The 13,799-nt window shown below is 41.1% G+C and overlaps 1 protein-coding gene across 1 annotated transcript in view; it reads right to left on the reverse strand.

The window, feature by feature from the left end:
* Positions 1-8,495: 8,495 nt before the first annotated feature.
* Cap2 (cyclase associated actin cytoskeleton regulatory protein 2) overlaps positions 8,496-13,799 on the reverse strand; it is a 120,488-nt gene continuing 115,184 nt past the window's right edge. The window contains exons 12-13 of the mRNA XM_048348419.1: positions 11,693-11,833; positions 8,496-8,637 (exon numbers count right to left, since the gene is read on the reverse strand). Coding sequence (XP_048204376.1) covers positions 8,554-8,637; positions 11,693-11,833 — 225 coding nt within the window. The 3' untranslated portion in view covers positions 8,496-8,553. The remainder of the gene's footprint in view (positions 8,638-11,692; positions 11,834-13,799) is intronic.

Raw genomic sequence — 13,799 nt, forward strand, 5'->3', positions numbered from 1 at the left:
CTTGTGTCTTCTTTGATTTCTCTTATTAGATTTTTATAGTTCTCATTAAATAGGTCTGTCATGTCCTTGGTTAGGTTGATCCCTATGTACTTTATTTATTTATTTTTTTGACTACTGTAAATGGAATTGTTTGCATAATTTCCTTTTCTGCTTGTGCATTGCTGGTGTACAGAAAAGCTGTTGACTTTTGTGGATTGATTTTGTATCCTGCTACTTTGCCAAAATGGTTTATTAGGTGTAGTAGTTTGGGGACTGAGATTTTTGGGTCCTTCAGATATAAGATCATGTCGTCTGCGAATAGGGATAGCTTGATTTCTTCCTTGCCAATGTGGATCCCTTTGATGTCCTCCTCTTGCCTTATTGCTATGGCTAGTGATTCCAGCACTATGTTGAAAAGAAGTGGGGAGAGTGGGCATCCTTGCCTTGTTCCTGAGTTTAGGGGGAATGATTTAAGTTTCTCTCCATTTAATATGATGTTAGCAGTTGGTCTGTTCTATATGGCTTTTATTGTTTTGAGGAATGTTCCATCTATTCCTGTTCTCTCCAGAGCTTTTAAAAAGTATGGATGTTGTATTTTGTCAAAGGCTTTTTGGGCATCAACTGAGATAACAATGTGATTCTTTATTTTAGTTCTGTTTATGTGGTGAATTACATTGATTGATTTACGGATGTTGAACCATCCTTGTGACTGTGAGATAAAGCCTAATTGGTCATGATGTATAATTTTCTTGATCAGTTTCTGGATCCTGTTAGCTAATATTTTATTGAGGAGTTTTGCGTCTGTGTTCATTAGTGATATTGGACTGTAGTTCTCTTTTTTGGTTGGGTCTTTGCCTGGTTTGGGAATGAGTATGATATTAGCTTCATAGAATGAGTTTGGGATTTCTCCCTCTGTTTCTATTTCGTGGAAGAGTTTGAGGAGTACTGGTATTAGCTCCTCACTAAAGGTTTTATAAAATTCATTGGTGAATCCATTTGGGCCTGGGCTTTTCTTTGTTGGAAGGTTCTTGATTACCCCCTGTATCTCTCTGTAAGTTATTGGTTTATTTAGTTGATTTATTTCTTCTTGGTTCAGTTTGGGTAGTTTATACTTCTCTAAGAATTGATCCATTTCTGTAAAATTATTGTTTTTTAGTGAGTAGAGGTTCTGGAAATAGTTCCTTATGATTGTTTGAATATCGTTTGTACTTGTTATTTTTCCGGTGGAGTCCTGATTTTACGTATATGAGTCTCTTCTCTTCTTTTTTTTTGTAAGTCTTGAGAGGGGTCTGTCAATTTTATTTATTTTCTCAAAGAACCAGCTTTTAGTCTTATTTATTTGTTGAATGGTCTTTCTATTTTCAATCAGATTTATCTCTTCTTTAATCTTTGTGATATCTCTCCTCCTAGTCATTTTAGATTTGATCATTTCTTGTTTCTCTAGTTGTTTTAGTTTCATCGTGAGGTTATCCACCTGCTCTGTTTCCATTCTTTTAATGTGAGTGCTGAGGGCGATGATCTTGCCCCTCAGTACTGCCTTAGCTGTGTCCCATAGGTTTCTTTGTGATGTATTTTCATTGTCATTGTGGCTTATGAATTCGTTAATTTCATCTTTAATTTGGTCTGTGGCCCAAGTGTTGGATAACAGTGTGGGGTTTCGCCTCCAAGAATGTGTATAGCTTCTGTGGTATTCGTTGTAATTGAGGGTTACCTTTTTTCCACTGTGGTCAGATATAATACATGGGATGATCAATTCTTTTGTATTTGCTGAGGTTCTTTTTGTGGGCTATGACATGGTCTATTTTGGAGTATGATCCATGTGCTGCTGAGAAGAAGGTGTATTGGGTCTCTGTAGGGTGGAAGACTCTGTATAGATCTGTCGGATCCATTTGGGATATGGTGTTACTTAGGTCCTCAGCTCCCTTGCTAATCCTCTGGGGATTGGATCTGTCTCTTGGAGTGAGTGGGGTATTAAAGTCACCCACTATGATTGTGTTTGGGTCTATCTTGTTCTGTAGTTCGGTGAGAATTTGCTTGACATATGTAGGGCCTCTTTTGTTCACTGAGTATACATTTATCCCCATGATGTCTTGATTCTGGATTTTTCCTTGTATTAAAATGTAGTGACATTCTTTGTCTTTTTGAGTTGCTTTTAATGAGAGGTCCAGCTTGTCTGAGATCAGCATGGCTACTCCTGCTGTTTTGGTAGGTGTGTTTGCTTGGAAGATCTTGCTCCATCCTTTCATTTGGAGCCTGTTTTTATCCCTTGCTGTAAGGAGGGTCTCTTGTAGACAACAGATGGCAACTTTTTGTTTGTGGATCCATTCTGCCAGTTTGTTCCTCTTTATCGGAGAGTTTATACCATTTATATTCAAAGAGATCAAGGATAAGAGTGTTTTTTCTCCTTTCATTTTCTTGTTGGGCTGTTTTTCCTCTTTTCTTTTTTTCCTTGTCTTTAGTGAGCTGCTATTTCTGTTGGGCTCTGGCTATTGTAGTTTCTTTCTGTTTCTGTCTGTGTGTCCTGTATGATTTCTGTTGGGTGGGATTCCTCTCTTAGAATTTGCGGTAGGGCTGGTTTTTTATTCACATACTCCTTTAGATCCTCTTTGCTATGGAAAGATCTGGTTTTCCCCTCTAATATGAACTCCAGCTTCGCTGGATATTTTATTCTAGGTTGGCAGTGGTTGGCCTGTAGAACTTGGATGGTGTTCTTCCATTCTCTTCGTGCATGGTAGGTTTGTGTGGAGAGGTCTGCTGTTATTTGGATCCTCTTCCCATTGTAATAAATTTCTTTCTTCGCTTTGGCTGCATTCAAAATTTGCTCTTTATTCTTGAGATCTAAAGTCTTGAATATTATGTGCCTTGGTGTGGCTTTTCTAGGACCTGGTCTGCCAGGTGTCCTTCGGTTACTTGGATGGGGGCTCTTTGAGATTGGAGAAGTTTTCTACAATTACTTTATTGAAAATATGTTGAAGCCCTCTGCTCTGGTATTTGGCTCCTTCTTCTATTCCAATTATGCGCAGAGTATATCTCTTGTCTTTGTCCACTAGCTCCTGGATTAGTCTGCCCTGGAGCTTTACTGTTTCTTGGAGTGTGGTAATTTTCTGGTTCTTATCGGCTGCATCATCGTCCAAGAGAGAGATTCTGGCTTCCGTATGGTCAATTCTTTGTGCTGTGGATTCAAATGCGGAGTTTATGGATGTCAGAGAGCTATTTATGGTTGCCAGATCAGCTCTGATTGTGGAAATTTCTTCCTTTAAAGAGTTGTATTTTAAATCTATTTTTTCATGCATTTCACTTCTCAGGATGTTAAGGTCTTCTTTAACGGAGGTTTGCACTGTATCCATTTTTGCTTCCATTTCTTTCTTGGCTTCCTGGAGGTCCTTCGAGTCTTCCACTCTGAACTCCTGGAATTGTTTTCTGATTTCGTTTCTGAGGCTTTCCATCATTTCTGCTAACATAGACTCAGTTGTTTTTTTATTCTCCATCTCCTCTTCAGTCGTGCTGCTTTTTGTAGCTGCCGAGTTGGCTTGCCCTTTGATGAAATTTGTTATATTTCTTTGTGATTTGTGCATCTGGAGATCTGTGGGTGGCTTCCCTGGTTTGGCTTTGTGCTGGTTCTCGCTGGTCCGTCAGTGGGAGACTTGTTTGTGTCCTGGCTCTGGGTTTGAGTTTGGCTGTTGAATCTTATTGCCCAATGGGTGAGTGTGACCCTCTCAATTGTTGCTGAGATGGTCACCCTCACTTGTGCCCACTTGTGTGCTCCTGTGGGGGTTTGGGCAGGAGGTCCTCCTGCTGCAGGGCTAGCACGCTGGCCCACACTGGCCCTCCAGAGGGTGCGTGCGTGTGTACTCTAGTGCTTCCTTTGGGGATGAGTTGCCTGAGTTGTTGGAGGGTGCTGTGTCCTCTCATGAATTTGTAGTTGGGAACGGTGTGCATGGGCCCCTGCAGGATCAAATGTCCGGGTGCGGGTTGGTGCCCACAGACTCTCTGTGCCTCTGCTTTGAGAGGGGGCGTGTGTTTGGGACCAGGTGACCCTGCTGTGCTGGTGTTGCTCACCAGCGAGCCTGGGGCTTCTAAAGCCTACCAGTCCCCGGGCCCTTGCTGGGGAGGGGGCGGGGCTGGTGCGGCTAGGTTCAGGTGGCTCTGCTGGGGCTTTGGCGCTGCTCTGCCTGTTAGTTCCCGTGTCCTCTCAGAGGTCTTAGCACTGCCAGCTATGGAGCTGCTTTATTCCCTTGGGGTAGGGAGGGGGAGGGAGGGATCTCTAGCTTCTTTGTAGGGTTTGGGTCTCTGGTAGAGCTGGTCTCTCATTTGGGGGGGTAATGGGGAACTTACTGGTCCTGGGTTGAGTGTGTGTCCCGCGCTGCTGTCGGTTTTTCGGGGCTGTGGAGCTGGGGTGTAGCGATCGGTCCTTTGGTGGTGGCGGCCCCGGCTCTCCCCGTCTGCACCTTGGGTTACCCTACTGCTTACGTCTGATCCCAGCCGTTCGGTCCCCGCACCTCCAGTCCTTCACTGCTGCTGTCTGTCTCAGTGGTCTGCACTCCGTCTGGGGTCCATGGAGCTCTTGCTGTCCGTACTCTGTGCTCCTGGTGTGACTTTTTGGCAGTTGGTTTGTTGGCGCTGGGTCCCTTTTCCTAGCCTGGCCCTGTTTGGGCCAGGGTCAGCGGGTGGGGGGAGGTACCCCAGAGATTTTCCAGCTCTGTGCAGGTTATAGGCTCTTCTTTTTTTGTTCTTTTTCGTTTCCTGCGTTTCTCTGTTGCTTCTGGTTGTTGGATTTGCTGGGTTCTTGATGGGGTGTTGGGTGCTGGAGTTCCCAGCTCGCTATTCAGTTGGAGCGAGTTGGGGTGCCTCCCTACTGTGGCAGTGCCATCTTTCCTCCTCATGCATAATCTTCACTTCTTGAGCAGCTAGGTTTGCAGGTGTGAACCCCAAGTGCCTAGCTTGGTTTACTAACATTTGAGTGAAAGAAATGTCTATAGAGTTAATGCTAAAAATGATGAAACAAAGAAGTTTCTGATTAGTGACCAGGAGAAAGACTGATAATAGGAAATGGCTCATTTTTTTTTAAAGAAAAAAAACGGTGATATAGGCAAATAGTATTAAAAATTGGCATTATGGGGGCTGGGAATATGGCCGAGTGGCAAGAGTGCTTGCCTCGTATACATGAGGCCCTGGGTTTGATTCCTCAGCACCACATATACAGAAAATGGCCAGAAGTGGCGCTGTGGCTCAAGTGGCAGAGTGCTAGCCTTGAGCAAAAAAGAAGCCAGGGACAGTGCTCAGGCCCTGAGTCCAAGCCCCAGGACTGGCCCCCCCCAAAAAAAAATTGGCATTATGATTTAGTAGGTGATGTAATTCTTTAATCTGGATCTTTTTGTCATTACTAGAGCATCACTTTTTTTTCTGCAATTGTTCTGAAAAGCATGGTATTGAAAATGTAGACAGATGACATATTGTCTAATGTCTACGTTACATTTAAAGTCCTAGGCGAATTTTCTCGGGCATAGGCCACATGGCTACTGTATATGTTCTTGGTACATTGTGTATTGTATATATGTCTACCTGACCTAGGGAAGGGAAAGAAAAACAGGGTGTAAGATATCACAAGAAATGTACACTCTGCCCTACTATGTAACTGTACCCTTTTTGCACAACACCTTGTCAAAAATTTTTTGTTTAATTAATAAATAAATTACAAAAAAAAGAAAATGTAGACAGAAATAAAATGCTTATAGTTGCCTTTTTGATAAAAACTACCTTTAAACTCTTTTGGTGATGGTCCTATGGCATGAATATAGGGCCTGAAGTCCATCCTTTAGCTTTTTCACTCAAGGATGATACTCTACCACTTGAGCCAATCCTCTAATTCTAACTTTGTTTTTGCTGGTTAATTGGAGATAAGAGTCTTATGGGCTTTCTTGCCTGGGCCGGCTCCAAACCATGATCCTCAGATTTTAGCTTCCTGAATAGCTACAATTATAGGCATGAGCCACTAGTGCCTGATATAGCAAAAAATATATAAAACTATATATAACTATAACTATAGTTATATATATATATACTTGCTCTGTATTGGAGGTAAACACTACCTTTTGTGAGTTGCACATTCTGTGCTAAGCTATTATGCAAACAAGAGGATCAAAAACCATTTGGAGAAATCTGGCAGAATTATCACAGAGTAATTTGAGCTGGTTTACTTTCCATTTGTAGTGGAGATATAAACTTTTACCATGTTCAGAAACATGAAAATGTGCACAAGAAACCTGTAACATTACACAATCAGCTTATCTTGCTGAAGCAATTACAGTCCTCAAAATTGCATCTGTATCTGAAGTGGTATAGCATGTGCCAATGGTTTAAAATAAATTCTTTTGAAATGGACATGTTTAATGAAAGCCATTCTTGAAATACTAAGCTCATGAAATAATTCCTCAGAGTGTGGTGTCAGAAACAGGGGCTTGAGACCTTTGTATCCAATCACCTCTGTTTCATCTCTAGTTAAATTTTACCAAAATAACCTGGCAAACACATGTTCAAAACTGAGGCAGGAAATGGCTAATCTGAGACTTATAGTTTATATTTATGTTATAATTTATAACATATAGTATTATGTATATAAAATAATTAACTTGGGGTAGCTGTACCTTTGCAAAAGATCTTAAAAGTTGTTGTTAGTGGAAGGGCTATACTTTATAAAACTGGGTTCCAGAACTGTCTAAATCAACTGCAAACAGCTTTATGTAATGTCAGTCTTGAAGAATCATTCTTTAAAAATCTAAATTATATAATTTATTCTTGCTGAGTAAGTTCTCTAACTTCAACTACCCAACAACCTTTTATAGATCGATGGGGTAACTAAAAATGCAAACAAAACAAAACCCCCCAAACCCTCAACCCCCCAATGAAGATAATTTTAACACCAAGAATTCATCATAGTACTTAAACAATTAGAATTTTACTTTATTTTAGAGTAAGTTTACAGTTCAAAAATTATATTTACTAAAGCCACAACATTATTCATATGGACAAAACTTTTATAGCAAAACCTTAGTACAGGAGCGTTAGTAATCTGAATGCTATATAGATATACAAGATATTTTTAAAAACAGAACTGGTATATCCAAAGGCTATTGTAGGCACTATATATATGCTTGAATGGGTTCAGCAAGTATTATACTACATTTTATTATTTGGGATCCAAGAAGTTGCAGAATTTTCAGCATTCCATGCTGAGAGGTACGAAGGAATATCATAGTTGTTTATTTTGAGAACTCATGTCTTATATCAAGACTACCAAAGATAAGCAGCAAGCCAAGCCCACAAATAATTCATCAGGTCTCAGAAGGAGCTGCATGTCCATGGCTTTTTCATGTTCATTTCTGAGACTGGTTAGCAACTCTGGCAAATGGAAAAGAAATTTGTCTGTGGTAAACCACAAAAGACATCCTTTACAAGGCATCTGTTTGATACTTCACGGGTTTGAAACTGGAAAACAAACTGGAGTTGTTCTTGGGGCAAAACTGTGAGGTATTACTTAGCAAAAGAAAAACTAGGAAGTAGAAGTGTGGCTCAAGTGGTAGAGCACCAGCCTTGAGTGGAAAAAAATATCCTAGCAAGAGGCTCTGAGGTCAAGCCCCAGCACCTGTCTCTGAAAAGGGAAAGAAAACAAAGATGAAAAGAAAGAAAAATGGTTTCCTTCCAAGTGACCTGTTAGAAGAATGTTTGAGATGAATAATTAGACCCAATTTTGTGTTTTAGTAACTACAAAGAATATTTTTTTTTTTTTTTTTTTTTTGGCCAGTCCTGGGCCTTGGACTCAGGGCCTGAGCACGGTCCCTGGCTTCTTCCCGCTCAAGGCTAGCACTCTGCCACTTGAGCCACAGCGCCGCTTCTGGCCGTTTTCTGTATATGTGGTGCTGGGGAATCGAACCCAGGGCCTCGTGTATCCGAGGCAGGCACTCTTGCCACTAGGCCACATCCCCAGCCCCTAAAGAATATTGGTTTCCTGAAGATCAACACATTGTGTTTGGTCCTCCCATAGAATTTTCTTATGCTTTTAAGAAATATGGATTTAAATAAATATTCATGCTAATGATGCATCCATGCCAAGAAAGAGGTGAACATGTAGTAAAATGAAGGAAAAAACCTCACATTCTTCAAGTACAGGGCTATGACACTCTATCATATTGTTTAACATGTACACAAATTCTCAAAAGTTTTGTTCTTTAGCTAACGAACATGAGTGTAGAATTGAATCATGCAGAATTTTTACTTATCAGTTACTGTGTTGATGTTGAAAGAACAGAATCAATTTTCTTTTTTTTTCTTTAAGTGTGCAGTGCTTATAACTTATTATGTGGAACTAAAAAAATCATACAAAGGCAAATCATGAAGAAATGTTAAATATCTCAAAATGCCCACAAAGCATGCCAGAAAACAACACTGATTTCATAGCACAGAATGGCTTAAACTAAAGCAGTAGGTGCTGCGGTGGCTTCTAGCTCTTTAATGCTGCGTGTTTTTGTTTGTTTGATAAAAGAGACTTGAGTGAGGGGGTTTCAGTGTCAGTGGAGGTTATGCCATAATCTCTGCAGGTTCAGTGACCAATTTGGATCCATCCCACACAGTCTTGAACTGTTCAGGAACAGGGAATTCTCTCTGGGAAAAGGCACAAAGGACAAAATTAGTGACATGATGTCTTCTCTTTGCAAACAAGGAGAAGGCTGATTAGAAATGTGATCCATGCCCCAAACCACATCATGGCCAGGTACCTGAGACATGGAGCCTTGCATATACTACTTGCATATACTACTTGTCCATTTGTGACTGCATTGTATAATCAGTAAGAACCAGGCATTAATCTAAGCACTAGACACATGCAAACCCAGTTGATCCTTAGCAACTCCATGACCAGTCATTTCTGAGATGCCATCTACAGGAAGCAGAAGCCCGAGCAATTGGTCTAAGAGGACATCACTGGTCAGCAGAGCATCCAGAATCTAAACAAAGGTAGTCTCTCTGTAGTCTTCGCTCACCCTCTGCTGTCTACCAGCCTTGCATATGCAGGCCAGTCACCCAGGAACCTTGTTAACATGCAGGTTTTGATTCTGTAGGTGTGGGGAAGGGAAAGAGAATCTGCATTGCAAGCAAGATCTCAGAAGACATCAAGGCTCCTGGTCACCAGAGTTGATAGACTTTATCTCAAATTTATCGGTCTCCTCTTTGAGATATTGCAAACATCTACTCAGGGTTGTGTATGAATTTGTTATGCCTCATCTTGCCACCCTTCCACTACTCATTAGAAACCGAATCTATCCCCTCAGATACACACTGCCCTATCTCTTTACATGCAAAGAAACATAGAAAAGCCAAAGTACGAGTAGTCTGGACTTCTCCAGGTATTTCATACAGAGGATCTACAGGGGCTGAGAAATGGCCCTGCTGCCCAAATTTCAGCAGCCTCATTAGACTTTTTTTGCCCGCTTAGAAGAAGCAGTTTATTTAGCCAAAATGAGTCATAAATTCTCTTTTAATGAAAGCTGCAATGAAAAATTCTTAAGCATAAAAAAGGAAGCACAGTCTTTCAACCGTGTGTGTGTGTGTGTGTGTGTGTGTGTGTGTGTGTGTACACAATATCACTCCTGGAGTGATTCTTTTTTTTTTTTTTTGGCCAGTCCTGGGCCTTGGACTCAGGGCCTGAGCACTGTCCCTGGCTTCTTCTCGCTCAAGGCTAGCACTCTGCCACTTGAGCCACAGCGCCGCTTCTGGCCGTTTTTCTGTATATGTGGTGCTGGGGAATCGAACCTAGGGCCTCATGTATCCGAGGCAGGCACTCTTGCCACTAGGCTATATCCCCAGCCCCCCTGGAGTGATTCTTGATGCATAAACGAAGCACAATGTTGGTTCGCAAGTTCACCATGAAGCAGAGAATTCTCCAGGGAGAGAGCACCTCTAGGATAGTAATGCTACACAACTGTTCTAAGATTGGTTTGGCAGTGAGGAGAAAGCCATAGCATGATAGAGATCAGCAAATCACATCCTCCATCCATTCCCACATCATAATGCCCAAGGCACGTTTTCTGTTTTGTTTCTACAACCTTCAGCTGGAAAAGTGCATGAAGAGAGCCAAGGGCTGGTAGCACAAGGTGGTGCAGGACTACTTTTCAGCACAAACACTCAGGCTTTGATCATCCTTTAGCCTGGTGATTTGATTAGCCTTTGGACTGGTGATTTGATCAGTTTGGGCTCCACAATCTTAGTCAACTGGAAAACATTAAAAACTACATATGTGTGGGTCATTTGCCCAGAGTCTACCTCAATTAGTCTGGAGTGTTCATCCAGACACCATTGCTTTTCCTAGGAGATCTAGTTTCCATATAGCCGAGTCTTCTTCCAGGCATTACCTAATTAATTTATAGCTCTTTCTTTCTGAAGACCTTCTGTATTACCTGTGAGGCTATCCATTCACCTAATGGTGCAATGTGGCCCAGTGTTTACAGGTTTTTAAAAAAAAATTTAGAATAAAATAATGAATTCTGAAGAACTTTCTGCTAGGTAGGGAAGGAGCACGTGTGCGCAGGTCTGTTGTCTACGGAAGCAGCTCAACCTGCCTGTGGATGGCTGTGTGGACATTTAGTGACTGACTCCTGCAGGCTGATGTGCCCTCTCTTTCAAAGATGTACCTGCTAAGGTACACTTCATTCTGTCCATTCTTGAGTTATTGGTCCCCTTTAGAGTCAGACTCACAGAAAATTATCTGTTTTTAGTTCCCAACTCCCAAGTAATAACTAGCCAGTTTACCCTATGGCATGACCCAAGGAAGTGTGATTTATTTAGTTATATTTGCTTTTAAGTGTTTGAGAAGATCAACACAATTCTTTTAGAAGCTGCCTGACTGGGGAGAAGAAGCAGAGACAAGAAATGCTGGCACAATCTTGGGTTATTTTTTCTTAGAGAGTTCATTGGCTAGAACATTGGCATTCAAATCACCCAGGAGGTCTGTTAGAACCTAGATTCCTGGGACCCATTGCAAGCTTCCAAAGTCAAGTACAAGATGTGAAGCTACTTTGTCCATCAAGATTTCCCAACGAATTCTCTCTCTCTTTTTCCTTTCTTGCTTGGTGCTTTACTAGTTGAGCCTCTAGCCTGCTTTTTTGCTGGTTATTTTGGAGTTGGAATGTCTTGGACTACTCTGCTTGGGCTGGCTTCCAGCTTTGACCCTGTGGATCTCAGTTGCCTGAGTAGCTATGATTTCAGACATGAGTCATCAATGCCAGGCCCAGCTAATTCCTATGTTAAGAGGAGAGTCTCTGCCTTGAGCATACCGGGCAAATAGGTCTACCCACTTATTATTCCTTTCTTTCCTCTTATTTTCACTTCAGTGCATTTTCTCTTCATTCTTGCTTATTTCCATCAGAGCAAAGGAAAATATTTAGTCTCACATAATATGAACGCAGATGCATGCTGTGCTAGTTGATAAAAGCTAACCAATTAAAGTAATTATTAGTAAACTGCCTCAAGAGTCACAAATCAAGAAGCAATCCCAGTAAAGAAGCTAATAGAAGACAAGAGATGTGGCTAGCAGCTCCTCTTCTGCCTGTGAATTATTCCACAAGTGAAACTCTTTGGTCAGCAGTTGATTAATCAGTCTCTTAGAATGTTAATAGTGAAAGCTCAGAAAGAAGTTCTTGACAGCCTCTCAAAAGGTACTTACATAATCTCCATCCTGAGGGATAAGTATATTCATTTCAGATGATTTGGCACTCACAATCTCACAATCTAATGCATCTTCACTGAGGTATATGTGGCAACCTTCTGTCTTATTAATGGAAATTGTTGGCACTCTCCCTAGTACCTGAATTAAGAAAGAAAGAAACAAACAAACAATACCTTCTGGGACCAAAGCAAAGAAACAGAAATGACAATGTTCTCAAACAATTAGAATCTCAGTTTCACTGTGTTTTAGTTTGGACTTAACTGAGCCTTAGGCATCGCTGGGTCAGTTCTGGGGAGAATGGCTAATGGTTATATTGAATACAAGATGTGTCATTTGGGGACAAATTTGAAAGGACCACACAAGGGGACTCTTAAGTATCAGGGGCTCTTTCTTGGGGTGAAATTTAAGTGATTCATTTGGAAATAGCAGCAAAATGTTCAGAAAAGCCTTACAATCCTGCTTGTAGAATTGAAACATGTATTTGATTTCCTGATTAAAAAATCAAGATACATTCACTTTCATTTGCTTTTTTTTAAGTTTTAGCAAATATCTATGAAACTGGGACTACGAGAATCAATACTGACATTTAATAATAAGATTATTCTTGAGTAGAAACTGAGGAGCTTGTTCCTGAACTTCAGAATAGGTAAGAAAATACAATTAAAAAATCCTTTTCTGGTTAAGAAAGAAAAGCCTGAAGGCTGAATGGGAACTTCAACTGAGATGAATGTCTAGGTATTTTCAAAGTATTCATTTCAGGAGCCCAAACTAGGGCTTAGTTCCAGGATACTCATTATATAGGTAAACACGATTTCAGAGAATAGGAAGGCATTCTTTATATTGTTCACAAATACCTCAATGCTGTAAAAATTCAGATATGTTTTAAATTTCTCTGCTTGCAATCAGTTTGCAGAAAATCCCCTCTAAGTCTCCATAGGGGACACTGTTCTCTCAAAGACTGTATTACAGTTCTATAATTTTTCCTCCTTGTAATGGTAATTAAAGCGATAAAGAGATCTCTTTTTTCACCCTGAAGCAAAGGCTGCATTGCAAACCCAAGGAGCAAGTCCTGTGATGGTGCGGGTGATGTAAAGAATTCCTTGGAGGAGAGCCTAGCCAGGCACTATACTTTTCTTTCTCCTCTTTTATGACTACAGAAACGACACTGAGTTGGAATTGAACCCAGTGCAAGAAAAAATGCAGAGGTAGTTCAAGGTCAGCAAAGCAAAGGGCTCTGCCACAGATGGAAGAATAATACATACATATGCATTTCAAAAATGTGCCATGGCTTGATGATTTCTAGATTTGCTTATTTTGTAACGATGGACAACATTCGTATGCTGACAAGAACTGCATGACTCTCAGGCAAGGAAGGGAAAGGAATGAATTGTCAGTGGTGTTTAAAGGCTTTCCATGCTTTGTTTCTGAGCTGGGGACTTGTGAGGCAAATGCCTTGTGCTGATACATTTTGTTTAGCTTTTATACCTTGCTAGACGATTTGTAAAATGACAAAAACACCCTATGTTCTTTGAAAAGGCAGTAGCAATCATATGAAAATAGACCTGGTATGTTAAGAAGTGTAATTTCCCCAGTGGTCTGGTCAAAATTGAGTTCAAGTACATTACACCCACGTCTTTATTCTGAGGTAGTCAGTGAACCCTTTGAGAACAGGGGCTGTTTCTTTTCTTTTCTTTTTTTTTTTTTTTGCCAATCCTGGGGCTTGAACTTGGGGCCTGGGCACTATCCCCGAGCTTCTTTTGCTCAAAGCTAGCACTGTACCACTTGAGCCACAGCGCCACTTCCAGCTTCTATTGTTTATGTGGAACTAAGGAATTGAACCCAGGGCTTCATGCATGCTAGGCAGGCACTCTACCACTAAGACACATTCTCAGGCCAGGGATTGTTTCTTATCAGGAGAGCTAGGCCAGAGAGCTCCTTTGCTGAGTGACAGGTGGCAGGTGAGCTTGCCAGGCCAATGCTCTTCCATTTCATACGTTTGTGTATTGATGGTAGTGAGGCTTTTGAATTTTGGATGGTGGGGATTGAACCCAGGTCCCACTACCTGTTAGGTACCTAGTACTATTGAGCTAGCCTCTCAATACTT

This window comes from Perognathus longimembris, chromosome 6 (genome assembly GCF_023159225.1).
Source record: "Perognathus longimembris pacificus isolate PPM17 chromosome 6, ASM2315922v1, whole genome shotgun sequence".
NCBI classification, from domain to species: domain Eukaryota; kingdom Metazoa; phylum Chordata; class Mammalia; order Rodentia; family Heteromyidae; genus Perognathus; species Perognathus longimembris.